The 20,199-nt window shown below is 35.5% G+C and overlaps 1 protein-coding gene across 2 annotated transcripts in view; it reads left to right on the forward strand.

Moving 5' to 3' along the window:
- Positions 1 to 17,799, forward strand: part of LOC149791267 (uncharacterized) — a 122,632-nt gene extending 104,833 nt beyond the window's left edge. The window contains exon 6 of one of the 2 annotated variants that reach the window (XM_089969770.1): positions 10,784 to 17,799. In XM_089969770.1, coding sequence (XP_089825896.1) covers positions 10,784 to 11,054 — 271 coding nt within the window. In that variant the 3' untranslated portion in view covers positions 11,055 to 17,799. The remainder of the gene's footprint in view (positions 1 to 10,783) is intronic. The other variant, XM_089969771.1, reaches the window with a different exon arrangement.
- Positions 17,800 to 20,199: the final 2,400 nt, after the last annotated feature.

The raw sequence follows: 20,199 nt of genomic DNA on the forward strand, positions 1-20,199 counted from the left end.
TGTTTTTCTACTCAAACAGATGTCATGACCTCAATAAAAATTGATGTCTGCTGTACCACTCGGAGTGGTATCATGTATATTTTCTTTGATTTGAATACACGTTACAGTTGATTGTATTCCGTCATAGTTCTGATGCAGTTACTGCTAATGGATAGGTGCACCTCATAATACAAATGTTTTACATTTATAAAGTCTCAAAGTTTTCATCAGGTCGTACATTTTATTTTGTGTTGCTGGAAGTGCTAGTTTCAGCAAATCTTGTTGATCTCAAAATTCAAAAAAGGTTCACTTTACTGCTATTGTTATTGATGGAACTTCAGGAGTAACTGTCATGCACGTACACCATGTTAACTTTAAGATATCTGTAAACAAATTCACAGCCAAGACCTTCAGAATAATGTTTGAATGTTGCAAATAGAACAAGAATTAATTGCATGGAAACTATAATGTGGTTTATCTTGCATGTGCATCCGATTTGTTTGTTTAAGCATCATACGTTCATGACCTTCAGAGTTATGTCACCATTACAAGTAACGCACTATTGAATCATGGCTGAAATATTCATGAATGGCAAATGTGCATTGTACAGACCTAAATGGTGTGGTTTCCATTCTTTGTCATGTTTTCTCCAAAATGCAAATTTTATCTTTACCCAAAAGAGCTTCGTCACTAAAACATTATGCTTGACTGCTAGTTTTCAATGGTCCAGTTATATCTTACTTTTAATAGGACATGCTTAGTTCTACAGAGAAATCACATTGTACTTCATTTCTGTGCATTCCATGAATTCCACCTTAAATCTTCATTTGACAATACTTCAAGAAATGAACACTGATGGAGTCTTTAAAATTTATGGTAAAATTGTCTATGATTGTCAGAAATTGCAGTGAATAAGATAATAATTTCTTTTTCCCTCATTTTTCATTTTGTGGTTCTTTCTTGGTTTCTATGACCCACTCCCATTTGTTAAACCTTTTGGAAGTTCAGAATTTTAGAACATAATATTTGAGTTATTTTAAATATATTTTTTTTTACATTACTAAAATCTTTCACAACTACCTGAATTATCATGTTTCTGACTGTCAGTGAGCTCTTTCCCATGAGGCACCTTAGTTTGTTTATGTCACCAGAGAAGTGTAAACATTAAAACTCACTTCAAATTTACAATATAATATTATAGTCAGTATGTCTTTTTAGTGCATACATATAAAATCAAGCTTGCATAGTAATTGTCATCAATGCAGTGACCATTTGAAATCATATTTCGCTACAAAACATTGACTTTTTACCAGTTGTCTATTGACAGTGTCTGTATCATGTTGTCTATTGACAGTGTCTGTATCATGTTGTCTATTGACAGTGTCTGTATCATGTTCAGTCCTTACAGTAAAAACTTTCCGATACTGGCACCTTTTTATCTCTTACAATCGAAAATAACTTTCTCTGACTTTTTTATGGTTTATTTCAGTTTTAAGTCAGACTTTTACATACCACTTAAATCCTTCTTGTGAGCAGGGATGAAGGTTTCCAGAAAAATACCCAAAATTCAGTATTTGCACTTTGTTCTTGTTCTGACGAGTGAATTATCCTACAGTTACACTCAAATGGAGATTTAAGTTCCTGCATTTGTCATACTTCATTCAAAATTTGAAGAAAATCCAACCAGCAAAACGTTTTAATTTCATTTCAAACATTTGATACACATTTTTGCATTTTATAAATTGCATTTAATCTGGGAGCATAGTGTTCATCTGAATCCTGTGATAACCATATTAAACTTGATATCGGCATCATCAGGTTCATACTGAATTCTAAAACAAAACTGATTCATGCCAACATAAGCAGAAATTTGCCACTGTGCAAAATTTCAAACTTTAGACTGGAACCCAAGCCTTGAGAAGGTGTATAGCGTTGTTCCTATAATTTAAATCCTAAGAGGAAATGATTATGCTCAGTATAGTTACCTCCCTTGATATTATTTGACGGCTTCTATACAAAATCATTTCAACAGAAACTGCTCATTAAAATAATTGCTTATTTTTTTCTGTGCCCCACCCCACCCCCAATTTTGTTTACATTTAGTAATCAATTCCCCATAGAGTTAAAGAGAACAAAAAGCCTTAAAATATTTCAGATTGATATTTTTTAGAGATATTAGTACATGACAATCAATATTTCACAGTATTCATCAATTTGATTCTGTTTAATGCACCACTTTACTCTAACCCTTGAAGTACTCTGAATTTTTTGATTCATGTATGTGTGCATGAAATTTAGCTGTTGGGGACTAACAATGCTAGAAATCACACACCTTTGCCCATTGCATGTTGCCATGAGGATTATAGATAGAAGAATCTCAGATCTCTCCCTGTCTTTAATCCTAATATGCATATTTGTCAGATACATGTAGTTATCTTATTCATCTTGGCTAAGAAATACAAAAGTGCTCTGATAAAATTCTTGGATAGGGTTATCCCATCATCTCAATAAACTTACTTTCAAGGGAATGCAGCTTTGTAATACTGTAATTACCATGTAATACTGTAATTACAATATAATACTGTAATTTCCATATAATACTGTAATTACCATATTTGCTTGCTTGTAAGTCAGGTCCAACTGCAAAACAACATAGATTCTGATCTGCCATCACATAACGGACATGCAGATCAGGGTCTGTGTTGTTTGTTCTACCAACTGCTTTTAACAAACTGCATAGACTTAAATCTGCTGGTGTGTTACATGGTGACCTGTGGTTATGTGGTGTATTATGCAGTAGGACTTGACTTATAAGGGAGTATGTATGGTAAATAAATTAGATCGAAGTGACCTATTTAAAATGCCATAAATAAAAAGAATTGAAAGCTATTCTTAAATGGATATTTTTCTTTCATAATAGACAGTAGATTGAAATGAAATGTTTTTAAAATGTGTATGTCGTGTCCTTAAACATTAAAAATGTATATTATATCCTTAAATATCACAAGAAAGTTGTAAAAGCAGGTTGGCCTTAGGAAAATAATGTTCAGCATTATGTCATTAGGGAAATATGCTGTGAATTGTTTATTATCTGTGAGCCGCCAATTTAAGTGAACTCCATGCTTACTATTGTAACATATTGTCGTAACATGTATATAGTTCAATATCATGGTTTGTACTGAACCATTTAGAGAGTCAGAAAACTTGTATTATTTATTTCTTATTTGCAAGCAAATAATCCATTGGTACTGTTTGTTATTGATTCTATGTTCATTCAATTGGGTATTTTACCTGAAGGTGCCAAATTACTTGGTTTTCTTGTTTGGTGCAGCATGATTTTTCCTGTTTGCCTCCATTTTTTGTTTCTTTTGCCATTTATCATTCAGATACATTCTATTCTTTTTGTATACTTTATATGGTACCAACCAATGAAGCCAAATGCATTTGGTTTGTTTCATTTTGGGGGGTTGCAGTTGGGGGGATGAAGGGTGTAAAAGGGAGTATTGTGGCATTCCATCAGTTGTGTTCTCGACCATCAGTACCATCAACTATGGTACCATCAGTACCATGAATCCACTGAGATTGCCAGTTGCATTGCCAGTCATTGATATGATATCATTAGAAGTTACTTGGAAGGTGCATTGCCATTCAATGATCCCACATTCTTAAATGTTACTTTCAGTTACAATGGCATTCAGTGATCACAAATTAGAAGTTACTTTCAGTTGCTTTGCCATTCAGTGATCACACATCATTAGAACTTGCTTTGACATTCAGTGATCACACATCATTATAAATTTCTTCCAGTTGCATTGGCATTCAATGATCCCACATCATTAGAACTTGCATTGCCATTCAGTGATCACACATCATTATAAATTTCTTCCAGTTGCATTGGCATTCAATGATCCCACATCATTAGAACTTGCTTTGACATTCATTGATCACACATCATTATAAATTTCTTCCAGCTGCATTGGCATTCAATGATCCCACATCATTAGAACTTGCATTGCCATTCAGTGATCACACATCATTAGAAATCTCTTCCAGTTGCATTGGCATTCAATGATCACACATCATTAGAACTTGCTTTGCCATTCAGTGATCACACATCATTAGAAATCTCTTCCAGTTGCATTGGCATTCAATGATCACACATCATTAGAACTTGCATTGCCATTCAGTGGTTGCACATCATAAGTTACTTCCAGCTTCATTGCCATTCAGTGATTGCACATCTTTAGAAGTTACTTTCAGTTGCAATGCCATTCAGTGATTGCAAATCATTAGAAGTTACTTCCAGCTACATTGCCATTCATTGATTGCAAATCATTAGAAGTTACTTCCAGCTCCATTGCCATTCACTGATTACACATCTTTAGAAGTTACTTTCAGTTACAGTGCCATTCAATAATCACACATCATCAAAAGTTATTTCCTGTTCCAGAATTTACCAGTATTAAAGATATCATAAATTCATTAAGTGCTATATTTATGTGCTTGCCAATGCAGGTAAACCTGAATACCATTACAGTTACATTGAAGTTTTACATCATCCCTTTAGGTTGCAGACTGTAAATTAGCTAATTAGTTGTATTTACTTACAGTATTTGAAGGAGTGACCACATTATTACCTGGTTTTAATCATGAGAATATTGAAGTTCTTTATTCTAGAATGAACTTGTATTGACTGCATTTCTTATTTACCGTGCATCTGACTGTATGACTGTCTGTTTCTGTGTAGTTAGTGTAGGTAATTTGACAATTTCACTGTTATTTATCCATTAATTTAATAGTTTGTTTGCTATTTAATAAAACTTATCATTGTTAAGTTATGTAAATATTTATCTAGTCTTCTTTCCTTCTATCCACTTCTGTTGCATACAGCAATTTGCATTTGCACATTGAATTTTTTTTAAATTTCATACAAGACTTGTTTCTATTTTTGCACTTGAAAACTGAAAATTGCTACAATTTCACATTGTGTTTTTAAAATATTTTTGGGAAGGTTACGTTGTTACTGAGATTTATGAAGTATTATCAGTATGTGTAGTAAAATCAGAATCTGACATTGAATCTGTATGTAAATTTGTCAAAAGCATGATAATTTTTTTTTCTTCTAAATCGCACAATGAAAGATAGAAATTTTGAACAGCATGATTTGCTGTTTTAGTTTCCAAGAAACAAGCACTGAAGTGTGAACCTGTTTGTATGGACTGTACATCACAGACAACCATCACCTCGCGGTAAGGCCAAATATGCCCCAATGTCAAGCATGTATTGTGCATCATACAAATGATGCTAACCTGAAAACAAGTGTGGCCATGTTTATTAAAGTAGAAAAACGTTTAAACAATTTCTCCAAAACTGCACAACAGAACAGAATTCCATTCATTTTATGCAAATGATGCCAACCAAGACAAATGACATCATGTACGTGCTGACCTTTCAATTTTGTGCAAATGATGTCACTCTGCTGTCAAATATGTCTTCATTACTAAAAATAGAAAGAAGAAAAAATATTTTAAAGGTTTCTTAATAACTACTTGACATAATTATACCAAATTTGACCGTAAGCATCTTGTCATCAAGGTATTCAGACTGTACAAATCATTCTGATACATAATCAAATATGGCTGCCATTGCCAAATAGACCAAAAAAGTAAATGTCTTTTTCTCAAAAACGCTTAACAAAATTTGACCAAATTGACAATTTTTTGGCATAAAGATTTTTTCAAAATTTGGACGACCGCTCTGGTGGCCTAGTGGTTAGAGCATCTGCCCCAGGTGTGGGAGGTCGTGGGTTCAAACCCTGGCCGAGTCATACCAAAGACTTCTAAAAATGGTACTAACATCTGCTTCGCTAGGCGCTCAGCATTATAATAATAGAAATAATAATAATAATAATAATAATAATAAAGACTTTATTTAGAGAAGGTAACTCAATTAGTTACAGAACTAATCTACCTTGAGGCCTTCTATCTGTTATGTACAATGTATACAGTATATACAACATGATGTGAAGAGTCTGGCTTGACACTAAATAATTAAGTAATTTTAAAATTCAAAGTATCAAGCCTGGAACACATTCACAGGCATCAGTGAAAACATAAACATATATAAAACATACAATATAATCATGCATTGAAAAATTCAGCTATGAAAATGATGTAAAATTACAGAAAAGCAGGCGGTATTTTTTGTACTAGAACTGTTCAATTTTCTAAAGATTTCATCCATTTAAGACATTGATTGTGAAAAGATGAAGTGCTAGGAGCCTGCCTTATGTCACTGGGAATGTTGTTCCATACCACTGGACCAGTATATTGAAAACTTTTTTTAAACAATTCCTTCTTTGGCCTTGGTATAATGTAATTTTTTCTTCTTATGGACCTTAAATTTGGAGTGCCATCAGCATCTCTTTGGTGAAAGATATTGCTTAGATAGACAGGAATGTCTTTTCTGGATACTTTACACATCAATTTGGCCTTTCTAAGAAATATTCTTTCAAGTATTGTTATAACCTTTATATTATTCATTGCATCCTGAAAATTGTCAAATGGTATTAACAGCTACCTCGCTTGGCGCTAAGCATTAAGAGGTTAGTGTTAGGACTGGTCAGCCTGGTGTCAGGATAATGTGACTGTGTGGGACATCATGCTACATGTCTTCGGCATGATGCCCCAGTGCTAGACATCACTTTAAACTGCCACACTATAGACATCGTAGTGATATGACTGGAAAATTGTTAAATCTAAATCACACACACACCATTAAGTATGTACCCTTACCAAGAACAGAAACACATTGTGAAGATTGTGCAGAATCCCTTTAATTAATTTGAGAGAAAACATTTTGGCATGAAGCCAGATAATTTTTTTCAAGATGGTGCCCATCCATCATTAAATATGGCTGCTTTTGAAAAAAAAACTAGAAAAACCTTGAACTGACCACTTCTAATACTGTTCAACAGAATTTGATGAAATTTGAGAGAAATCATCCATCTGTCAAGACCATTCAGATTTATGCAAATGATAATCTGCTATCAAATATGGTTGCCATTGCGAAAATTCGAAAGAAAATAGTTTTAAAAAACTGCTTTTCAAAAACACTTTTTAGACTATGATGAACTTTTACAGAACGTCTTTCAAATTTATTTTAAAAAATGTTGAACTTCCATCAACAATGGCCAGTGTGACTAAAAATAGAACACAAAGCTTTATATTACCTGCTTATGAAATTAAAAATAAATACCTTTCTGTAGCAAAATAAGTTTTTGATTCGTAAGCTTTTGACCTTTTCACAAGGTCTTCATCAGAGTAATGACATCTAGACTGGAATCACATGATCATCAAAACGTTGATCACATGACAAAATCCTTCTTTGCACCAAGATCATTATTGTTTGATTCATACATGAAGTTTGGTTAACACGCAACATCAGATGTAAATAGATGTCCCCCATCATAGTGTTGCAGTCAAGAATTCCATTCTTCCAAAGTCCTCTCTTCATAGATACGCAGTCCAGAATTCCATTCTTCCAAAGTCCTCTCTTCCCTAAGAGAATCCTAAGCCAAGCTTGAATTTCCTTCATAAATATATGGCCTATCCTTCTTTTCTTCCTCTCTGCCAAGTTTTTCCACCCGATACTATGTTTACATGTTTATCAAGAAAGATAAAAAGAGAATGGATTTTAATTGAGTGAGTGAAGTTCTTGTATCGCTGGATTGATGCAGTAATAATTCTGAATATTCAGTAATAACATTGGTCAGGCTGCTTTCACTTGAAATTAAGTCGGACTTGTCAGATATGTGTCTTGGAGGCAGATGTAGGTAGAATTGGGTTTACAGATCACCTGCCCACAAACAGATCACAGTCTATGTTTTCTGTTCTGCTGATTAGTCCTGACAGACTGCACAGACCTAGATCTGCCAGCGTATTATGGGATGGCAGATTCGGGTCTGTGCAATTTGCGGTTGGTTTCGACTCATAAAGACTTACGTATGGTTAGTGAAAGTAAAAAGAGAAGTGAAAAGAATGATTCTCCAAAGAATATAAGGGTCACATTTGGAAGGAGATGAAAGTTGTGATGATTTTAATGTATGGAAAATAGTGATGAAAGGAGATGAAAGTTGTGATGATTTTAATGTATGGAAAATAGTGATGAAAGGAGATGAAAGTTGTGATGATTTTAATATATGGAAAATAGTGATGAAAGGAGAAAATTATGAGTCAATCTTAACTTTTTTAATTTTCAACTTTTAGACATGTAATGTAATGAAACAACAAGGATCATGTGAAGCCATTTAGAAAAGGGTGTAGGTCATCTAAGGCAATGCCAAGAAGGGGTTCCATTTAGAAAAGGGTGTAGGTCATCTAAGGCAATGCCAGGCAGGGTGTTCCATTTAGAAAAGGGTGTGGGTCATCTAAGGCAATGCCAGGAAGGGGTTCCATTCAGAAAAGGGTGTAGGTCATCTAAGGCAATGCCAGGAAGGGGTTCCATTTAGAAAAAGGTGTAGGTCATCTAAGGCAATGCCAGGAAGGGGTTCCATTTAGAAAAGGGTGTGGTCATCTAAGGCAATGCCAGGAAGGGGTTCCATTTAGAAAATGGTGTGGTCATCTAAGGCAATGCCAGGAAGGGGTTCCATTTAGAAAAGGGTGTGGTCATCTACGGCAATGCCAGGAAGGGGTTCCATTTAGAAAATGGTGTGGTCATCTAAGGCAATGCCAGGCAGGGTGTTCCATTTAGAAAAGGGTGTAGGTCATCTAAGGCAGTGCCAGGAAGGGGTTCCATTTAGAAAAGGGTGTGGTCATCTAAGGCAATGCCAGGAAGGGTGTTCCATTTAGAAAAAGGTGTTGGTCATCTAAGGCAATGCCAGGAAGGGGTTCCATTTAGAAAAGGGTGTGGTCATCTAAGGCAATGCCAGGAAGGGTGTTCCATTTAGAAAAGGGTGTTGGTCATCTAAGGCAGTGCCAGGAAGGGGTTCCATTTAGAAAAGGGTGTTGGTCATCTAAGGCAATGCCAGGCAGTGTGTTCCATTTAGAAAAGGGTGTAGGTCATCTAAGGCAGTGCCAGGAAGGGGTTCCATTTAGAAAAGGGTGTGGTCATCTAAGGCAATGCCAGGCAGGGTGTTCCATTTAGAAAAGGGTGTTGGTCATCTAAGGCAATGCAGGGGAAGGGGTTAGTTAACTGAGGTTTTGCTGGGCAAGTGGTTAGTCAGCTTAAGTTGTGCCAAGTACAGGATTAGTCAGCATACTGGAAGTAAGTAAACTACAGCTAAACCAGGCACAGGGTTTATTCAAACAAGCAATGCCATTAGTCAGATAATGTTGGATTATATTGATCTTGAAGTGTACCATTCATGGTGGTCTGTCAACTAAGCCCATACCAGGCAATGGGTCAGTCAACCAACAAAGGGTTAGTTGCTAAAACTGCCTGACAAAGAGTTAGTCAACTAAGGCATGCAGGGTAAGGGATTTGTCAGTCAGTGGAGTTTTACTAACTAAGGCCATGCCTAGCATGAGGTAAATTAAATGGAGCCACATCAACTTAGGTCATTCCTGGTACCAGATGCAGGAGGGTGTCAACTAAATGACCTGCCAAGTACAGGAGTTTGGTTACCATGCATACTGACATACATGTCGAATCTATCTGCAGATTGCACAGAACCAGATCTGACATTGCATAATGCATCATTAGATCTGGGTAAATGCAGTTTGTTAGGAATAATCAGTAGAACAAACAACATATACCCAGACCTGCTGGTGCATTATGCAATAGAAGAACCAGGTCTGTGTTGTTTTCAGTTTTACTTGACTTGTGAGTGAGTATACATGGTAACTTGGCCAAAAAGATTCCTTATAAATTAAAAGTTGCTTCATTCTGTAAATTCATCTTAATATTTGCATGCTCATAAATAGTTTTATAACTTTCATTTTCACTCATATGACTACTAAAATGGCATTCACCTCTTGAAATTGTCTCCAACGTCAATAAAATAATTTTATGAGAAACCATGGTCTCGTTTGTTATTATCTTTACATAGTTTGATATCAATAAGTTTGGTAGCTATAAGTTTGGTAGCTATATCTAATAAATGTACTAATGTCTTCTTATTGTTAAGTTAGTAAAATTTTTTAGACTGATCCAGTGGCCTAGTTTTAGAGCATCCACCTCTGATGCGGGAGGTTGTGGGTTCAAAACCTGGCTGAGTCATGCCAGAGACTTTAAAAATATGGTACTAATAGCTGCCTCGCTAGGTGCTCAGCATTAACAGGTTAGTGTTGGGACTGGTCGGCTTAGTGTCAGAATAATGTGACTGGTTTGGACATTATGCTACTTGTCTGCGGCATGATGCCCCAGTGCTAGGCATCACTATAAACTGCCACACTGCAGACATCAATGCATTATGACTGAAAAATTGTTAAAGGTACATTAAAAATCCAAATCACACAAACACACACACACACACACAAGGACTTTTGAATTTGTAAAAAGGCCATTTTGCTTAACATTATGGTGATGTTCTAGGACAAGGTACTTTTACTCTGCTTGCCTTCATGTAATATAACCTTAAAAGTACTGATGTACTGTGGAATACTAAATGCCAAATCACTCCATTAACATTGATTTTCTTTTTTTTGTGACATTTTTCTGAACATCATGTTTTCTCTGCCAACATTGTAACAGGTGTAGCTGTTGATAAGTTGCTTTAATTTGTTAAAACTGTTTGCATAATTGCTGTGAAATTATTGAAGTGAGCTGATATAAAGATTTAAGTATGATGTCTTTATTCTTTCAGTATGAATGCAAGCCTCTTCAAGGTAACCCCTAATACCAAACACCATACCCTGGAGGATGCAATAACTGCTGTACAAGAAGGTGGAATGTCCCAGAGAATGGCCACCAAAGTTTTTGGTGTACCCCGGACAACACTGCAGTATCACTTGAACAGGAGCAAGCTGTACAAGGCAGATAACTCTTCCTTTATGTCTCCAGATTCGGATGAAGTCTCTGAAAATGTATTAAAAATCCATGACATTAAAATACCAGACATTAAAATACCACAATAGTGAAATAACTAGCGTTGAGCAACTCAGGGATTTTGTAAGAGCAAATAGGGGGCTTGTTGCAATGGAAAATTGCTTTTAAATCACATTTTTGATAAGGTGTTTATTAATTTTTGTTGCTCCAAACAAATTTTTTAAATAATTTGTCCCAATATCATGGATCTGGACCACATTTTAAGATGTCACAAAAAAACCGCAGCTGTCTGATACATCAGAAACAAGTTCATTATGAAATGCCTTACATACCCATTTATAAGTTGAGTCCAACTGCTAACTGCATAGACCTTGATTTACCATTGCATAATGTGCTGGCAGATCAAGTTTGATGTTTGTTCTGCTGAATACTTATAACTAATTTCATAGACCAGGTACGCCCAACCTGTGGCCAGTCCTTCACATTGTGAGGACCACATCCCTGTAGGCAGTCCTTTTGAAGACATGGCCATGTAGGCAGTCCTTTTGAAGACATGGCCATGTAGGCCGTCCTTTTGAAGACATGGCCATGTAGGCCGTCCTTTTGAAGACATGGCCATGTAGGCAGTCCTTTTGAAGACATGTCATGTAGGCAGTCCTTTTGAAGACATGGCCATGTAGGCAATCCTTTTGAAGACATGGCCATGTAGGCAGTCCTTTTGAAGACATGGCCATGTAGGCAGTCCTTTTGAAGACATGGCCATGTAGGCAGTCCTTTTAAAGACATGGCCATGTAGGCAGTCCTTTTGAAGACATGGCCATGTAGGCAATCCTTTTGAAGACATGGCCATGTAGGCAGTCCTTTTGAAGACATGGCCATGTAGGCAGTCCTTTTGAAGACATGGCCATGTAGGCAGTCCTTTTGAAAATAATATGCATTTTAATTAATATGCATAATTAGTGATGAGGAACTGTTCTTATTCATGCGGTTGACCACCTTAAGCATTTTATTTCTCTTGGCCCTCGCTTGATTAATGGACGCCACTGGCATAGACCTAGATCTACTGGCAGATTATGCCATGACAGATCTGGGGCTTTGTATTTTGCCGTTGGATTTAAATAATAAGCAAGTATACTGGTATTCAGGACTGTATATGAATATTTGCAGACCTTTCTTTAAATGTGCCCTGATTCTGTTAAGATTAAAGATACATAACTTGTTTTGGTTATGTAGCATATAATACAAGATGTGTTTTGATTATGTAGTACATGATACTAAACACATGTCATATTTTGGTTATGTAGTATATGATACAAGATAAATCATGAAATATCTAGTATATGAAACAAGACACATGACATTTTGGTTATATATTATATAATGCAAGACAAGACATGTTTTGGTTACATAGTATTTGATATAAGACACATAAAGACGTTTTGGTTATATAGTATTTGATACAAGACACATCATGACATGTTTTTGTTATATAGTATTTGACACAAGACACATGACATGTTTTGGTTATATAGTATTTGATACAAGACACATGACATGTTTTGGTTGTATAGTATTTGATACAAGACACATGACATGTTTTGGTTATATAGTATTTGATACAAGACACATCATGACATGTTTTGGTTATATAGTATTTGATACAAGACACATCATGACATGTTTTGGTTATATAGTATTTGATACAAAACACATCATGACATGTTTTGGTTATATAGTATTTGATACAAAACACATCATGACATGTTTTGGTTATGTAGTACATAATGCAGGACATGAATAATGTGATAAGTGGTAAAATACTGTACATTTTATTGCATCTTAGTGCCGTGTGAGAAAAACATTCAGGCATTTTAGCATGCCACTTCACTTAATTGATGATAATGTACAGAAAGTTTATGACAGCAGCTGACACATGTCAGAAACAACAGCTGACAAACCCAGAGAAGGCAATTCATTTTGGAAGATATATGCCAGAGTACTCAAAGAGTTCAGATGAAAAATAAATGCCTGTAGTACATATTCAACTGTCAGAATCAAAATTTTGGTTTTTGTATGTAGTTGTCTTTAATCCAGTACTTTTCAGGATATATTCAAAGAGGATTGTTCTAATTAAAGATACATGTTAGACAGAGGTGTTCTAATTACAGATACATGGTATATAGAGGTGTTCTAATTAAAGATACATGTTAGACAGAGGTGTTCTAATTGCAAATACATGGTAGATAGAGGTGTTCCAGTTAAAGATACATGGTAGACAGAGGTGTTCTAATTAAAGATACATGGTATATATAGAGGTGTTCTAATTAAATATACATGGTAGACAGAGGTGTTCTAATTAAAGATACATGGTAGACAGGTGTTCTAATTTAAGATACATGGTAGATAGATGTGTTATGATTAAAGATATATGGTAGACAGGTGTTCTAATTAAAGATACATGGTAGACAAGTGTTCTAATTAAAGATACATGGTAGACATATGTGTTGTAATTTAAGATACATGGTAGATAGAGGTGTTCTAACTAAAGATACATGGTAGACATAGGTGTTCTAATTAAAGATACATGGTAGACAGAGGTGTTCTAATTAAAAAGGTGTTCTAATTAAAGATACATGGTAGATATAGGTGTTCTAATTAAACATACATGGTAGACAGGATTTCTAATTAAACATGCATGGTAGACAGAGGTGTTCTAATTAACGATGCACAGCAGACAGAGGTGTTCTAATTAAAGATACATGGTAGACAGAGGTGTTCTAATTAAACATATGTGATAGACAGAGGTCTTCTAATTAAACATGCATGGTACACAGGGCTGTTCCATTTATATATACCAACATACTGGACAGTGTGAGCTCCTTCAGTATGTGAGTGGGGTGAAAAATGAGTTTAAAGTGAATATCAGGAAGTGTCATTATTCTTTATGCCAATTTTACAAAGAAGAATAAATATATTTTCTTGAGCTATTCAGTGGGCATTGTGAAGCTAAACGGTGGGAGTTATGTGAAACATTTGGGTGTATAGCTTTTCAGTGGGACATGTAAAGCTAAATGGTGGGAGTTATGTGAAATATTTGGGTGTATAGCTTTTCAGTGGGACATGTGAAGCTAAAGGGTGGAAGTTATGTGAAGCATTTGGGTGTATAGTTTTTCAGTGGGACATGTGAAGCTAAAGGGTGGGAGTTGTGTGAAACATTTGTATATATAGCTATTCAGTAGGCAGTAGGAAGTAGGAAGTATGAAGCTATAGGGTGAGAATTATGTGAAACATTTAGATGTATAGCTATTCAGTGGGATGTATGAAGCTAAAGGGTGAGAGTTGTGTGATACATTTGTGTGTATTTCTATTAAGTGGGATGTATGAAGCCAAAGGGTGAGAACTAGGTGAAACATTTGGGTGTATTGCTATTCAGTGGGATGTATGAAGCTAAAGGGTGGTCGTTGTGAGAAACATTCGGGTGTATAGCTGCTGAGTGGGAATTATGAAGCTAAAGGGTGGAAGTTGTGTGAAACATTCGGGTATATAACTGTGGAGTGGGAAGTATGAAGCTAAAGGGTGGAAGTTGTGTGAAACATTTGGGTGTATAACTGCTGAGTGGGATGTATGAAGCTAACGGGTGGAGGTTGTGTGAAACATTTGGGTGTATAACTGCTGAGTGGGATGTATGAAGCTAAAGGGTGGAGGTTGTGTGGAAATTTGGGTTCATAGCTATTGAGTGGGAAGTATGAAGCTAAAGGGTGGGAATTGTGTGAAACATTTGGGTGTGTGGTATGCAAGTACTCTTTGTTGTAATTTCTGTGTTTGAGCCACTATATCCAAAGCAATGCAGATGTTGGGCTTTTTTAAGCACACCACACTTACAAAAAGTTGTAAATTTATCAGTCATAATAGTTTGTATTTATTTCTTGTAAGATGAAGACTTGAAAAATGTCTGAAATGTCACCTAATCAATCTGTTTATCACCAACAAATTGAAACAATTTAACAATTCATATATTCTATAGTCTGATAATACAAACATGTTTGTTTGTACCCCCTACCGATTTAAATAATGGAAACCTCTGATGTGTTAAAAAGTGCAAAGAACTTAGTCAGTTCATTCATTGATTTATAGTTTCTAACCTTACTCTGAGTAGAGTGGCCCTAACACCGTCATCTTATGCGCGTTTCATGTTTAACGGAAGTTTTCAATGCAATAGACGGACATGGTCAGATCCATTTCCAGTTTCTGGACAAGTCCATTTTCAGCAAAGGGGTGTATCACGACTACAGATGTACATACATAAGTTGTCTGCTTCCGATATTTACAATGTCGAATCAAGCAAAGGAAAATAATGACAACTACAAATTTGCTTTTCATGTGGATTTAACAAGCGGTTTAATTTCTATGTTCATGTATGCAGATGGATATAATTCCAAACTCTCAATATTATGTAATTTACGCAATTATTCAGCGTTTACCGAACAGGATGAACTACGTCATTATGTTGTCTGATGGAAATAAACTAGCCTATAGTGTACGCAGTATGGCGCCGTGTTAGTATGGAAAGTCCGTTAAGCATGAAATGGTGTAGGGGATGCCAGCAATAGTGCCATTCTGGTCACAGTCAGGTTAGAAATTATAAATCAATGATTAAATTGACTTAGTTCTATGCAGTTTTTATCACATTAAACTTTCTCGTTTTTGAAATCGGTATGGGGTACAAACAAATGGGGATATAGAGTTAGACTATAAATCAGGTTATTATTTATCAATGTGAACCAATATGCAGACATTTTAGTTTGCCAATTTATTGAGTAGGAGAATGATTATTGACTTTGTGTCTTTTTTAAATGTGTACATAGTCATTGTGACTGTCCTTCCTTAGAACATTCAAGAAGAACTGCTAGACACGTAATTGTTTTTATTTCACAAAGATCTATTTGCAGATCAGAAAAGCACAAAGTAATTTTAACTCCATTTTAGAGACACACTACATAGGAAGAACTCTCTGAAAGAAGACTATGTGAATGTTTCCTGAATGGACAGATATACTAGGGTTTATTTTGGCTATTATATGTACATGTATATATGCATGATATAGATGTAAATCTACCTTGTAATGTGTTGTTATATGGTACATTAATTATCATTTCCGTCGATGTACCATAGGGTTTGTAGAAATGAATAAATAAATATACACATAAATCTGAGTTACTAAGTGACCGTATTCTGTCTTACTTTGTGAAAAATTCATGAGTTGGTTACCATGGTGATGTACAACTGTTATGAACATAATATGTTTTATGGAAAAAATCACATTTCTCTCCTTTTCTTCACCAATACTGGCACTGTAGTAATGACATAATGCTATTAATCAAGCACATATTTACTATTATACACATTTTAAAGTGAATAGTTTATCGACAAAATCTGGAATCTACATGTAAAATATGTTATTATTTTCATTTATTAATTATTATTGTACCATTTTTTCTTATTAGTATGAAATTGTTTTGCATAGATCATTTCGCTGACACGGGATTTTTTTTTACTATGGCAGCCATTCTGATGCCAACACAAGCAAAAGCAAAGACTACAACAAAAAATTAGTTGCTTAAAACAGTATCACCATCAATAAAATATTAAAAAATGCATGTAAATAAAGACATGTTAGAACCATACTACCAGTAGAAGTTGTAAGTCATGTCTAAGTGCCGATCGCATAGACCCTGATCTTGCATTGCATAATTTCAGCAGATCAGGGTCTATGCTGTTGGTTCTACTGATTACTCCTAACAAAGTGCAGAGATGCAGAGACCTGGATTTGTCGGTGAATTATGCAATGGCAGATCAAGGTATGTGCAGTTTGCAGTCAGTCTTAACCCATAAGCAAGTATATATAACAGCTATACAGCATGTGAAGACTATTAAATTGAAAGCATTGGATATCATGAATCAGACGTCTGTAGAATGCAACAAGAAAGTGAATAAACCCAAAAGTAAAGAAGAAAGAAAATTGTAAACATCAAATCTTCAGAAGAGTTGGCAGCATATCTGAAATTCAAAACCATGATAATTATGACATGCTTGGAAGCATCCAATTTCAGTAGAAATTAATTTTACATTGGATGCAACCGTAAACTGTCTCTGTACACTTCATTTTACTTGTCGTGCTTCACCACTTGCATATTTTTTTGTGGGTATCGAAGCTTGGAAATTCTCTGTGTTGAATTAATGCAAGATTGGGTATACTCTGGATGAGAAGTTGTGAGTCTACCCTTCGGCAACATGAACTTTGAAGTCTAAGAGACAAACATCTTCTTTGATAAGGGAGATAAATGTGTCTCCTTCACATTAATAAAGTTGTGGTTAATACACATGTTTACACGGTAAGAAAAAATGCTGCCACCACTTCTATGATGACCAGCCCACAAAGCATTGTGCCCACAATTCATTATTCTTGTTCACACCGCCCAAGTACTTTTGATAATTTTGTATTAGAAGTAGACAAGTGACTTCAGCTCTGCTTCCATTTGTGAGTTCAAAAAAAAGGTTGATTTATGCCTGGGTTGGTGAGAGTTCGTAGATTGAACTTGACCTAAAATTGAAATTTAAAGTTTGGCTAAACGTTGACTTACATTTGAAACCGAATTATCAAGATGTTACAGGATGTGTCAAAATTTGGTTTGTAATAATATAAATTGTGTCAGATTGGAAAAATAACACAAATTAATGTTTTGAAATTGATTTATCTGTGACATTTTGTATCATGTATATAACTTTCACATTAAGCATTAATGCATGCTGCAAATAAAATTGAATACTTCTGGATTAGATTGTGGATTTTCTTTTAGAATGTGGTTTTTCTTTTAGACTGTGAATTTTCTTTTAGACTGTGGATTTTCTTTTAGAGTTTTCTCTTTGCTTTATCTCACCATGATGTAGGTTGTCATGTTGTCTTAGTTATTAAATCATCTCACTCTTGCTACTCAACAGTCTGTATGACTTTTATATTTCGTATGAAAACATTAAAAGAGTACCATAATTGGTGGTGGACATGAAGACAAACTTTAAGGAGAGATCATTTGCCACATTACTTATATATGTATGTGACAATGAGATGAGAATCTGTTTGTATGTGTAAAGGAAAGTTAATGATAGGGAATTACAAAGGGTATTTTATAATAATTATTTTCATCACTCCAATGCACATCAGAAATTTAGTGAAAATAGTAGTATTTTGAAGAAAACATAAATTTATAGCTTTATTATCTTCACAGTTTATGTCGGGTTATTTGAAACAGATCTTGACAGATAAATGGACATGATTACAAAGTTAATCACACTTAGAAAAATTACAAATTTTAAAAATTTTGCAAATAAATAATCTCTAAAACAAACAGAATTTTGTTGTTAAAAGCTCCTGTTGTATACATTATTGTTAATTTTGTTTCTCCAAATTTGAGTGACTTTTATATGGATTTTAGACCACATTACAACATGTTGCACCAAAAGGTTTTGTCATGTGTTCATCATTTAGTTGATCATGTGACTCGAGTCCAGAAGTCATTCCTCTGATGAAGGCCTTGTGATAAAGACCAGAATTCATTCCTCTCATAAAGGCCTTGTGATAAAGCCCAGAAGTCATTCCTTTCATGAAGGCCTTGTGATACAGTCAAGAAGTCATTCCTCTGATGAAGGCCTTGTGATAAAGTCCAGAAGTCATTCCTTTGATAAAGACCTTGTGATAAAGTCCAGAAGTCATTCATCTGATGAAGACCTTGTGATAAAGTCCAGAAGTCGTTCCTTTGATGAAGACCTTGTGATAAGTCCAGAAGTCATTCCTCTGATGAAGGCCTTGTGATAAAGTCCAGAAGTCATTCCTTTGATGAAGGCCGTGTGATAAAGTCCAGAAGTCATTCCTTTGATGAAGGCCTTGTGATAAAGTCCAGAAGTCATTCCTTTGATGAAGGCCTTGTGATAAAGTCAAGAAGTCATTCCTCTGATGAAGGCCTTGTGATAAAGTCGAAAACTATGGAGTCATAACCTATTATGCTGCAAATAGGTATCTGTTCTTAGTCTCTTTGACTGCAAATGGCTATAGCAGGTAACAATATTAATTGTAGAACTAATGTTGTCATTTATGAGTTAACGTGACCCTATTTTGCTTACTCCATTAGTAATGGTAGTGGTCCATGCAAGTTTATGCTTTGTTTTCTCTTGTGTCAGTTTAGTAGAAATGACACCTAAATGCATGAAATGCAAAAAGTTCAAAGCAAAGGAAGACAACCATGACTTGTATCACATGTACTAAGCGAAAATAATTTATGCCATGCAGCATGTGTAATACATGGACAGAGGTAAGGAAAGACGGAATAAATGGAGGAAAGATAATGTTGACATCCTTAGTCAACATCCATTGCGAGTCCTTTTGGGGAACACTGGGTTAACCCCGCCATCAGTCAGTCACAATAACATCAGTGGTAGTGAGGAGAATAATGTTTAGATGGTACAAAAGTCTGCCTTATAACAGATGTGTTGTCTAGTCCAGGAAACAACGATGCAGTTGTTGACATCAGACCAGATATTATTTATATTTCTTTTGTTCATTTCTACACCATTTTCCAATTCATTGGGGGAGTGTCCCCCCAATTTTAGGCTGTCCATTTGGCCTAATTCCCCCTGCATGTCCAAGCATGGCCTTACAGACTGTAAGTCTGGACACATGGGGTTTGTACCAGATCCAGTTCATAACACAGTTGTGCTGTCACTGGCCATCAATCTCAGTTCAAACATGCAAGCATGGGTTGATATTGTTTTTAGAAAATGGTCTGGCCAGCTTGAATTTATAGTGACAGATCCATCCATTTAGCTGTACTGTTGGTGACATACCCCTACTATGACAGAGATTTCAGTGAGAAATCTGTCCAGCCAGCTAGGCCCTTGGAACAGCCAGTACTGGTGATTAGCTGGACTGTCTTCTGTATCACCAGCATCTAGGCCAACCATATGCCAGACAGACAGACAGCTATTGCGGCAGTGCCAGACCTGCATATGTTCACTGCCTATCCACATGGGAGAGTTGATGACATTTTCAAGGAGGATAGAATTGAGTCGCCGATGACACCTGATATGCCTTATCCAGAGTTGCAAGTGGAACCAGATGACAGTGTGACAAAAGTGGAACCAGATCACAGTGTGACAAAAGTGGAACTAGATCACAGGGTGACA

The sequence above is a fragment of the Sinohyriopsis cumingii genome, chromosome 9 (assembly GCF_028554795.1).
Source record: "Sinohyriopsis cumingii isolate HCF-2022 chromosome 9, ASM2855479v2, whole genome shotgun sequence".
NCBI lineage: Eukaryota > Metazoa > Mollusca > Bivalvia > Unionida > Unionidae > Sinohyriopsis > Sinohyriopsis cumingii.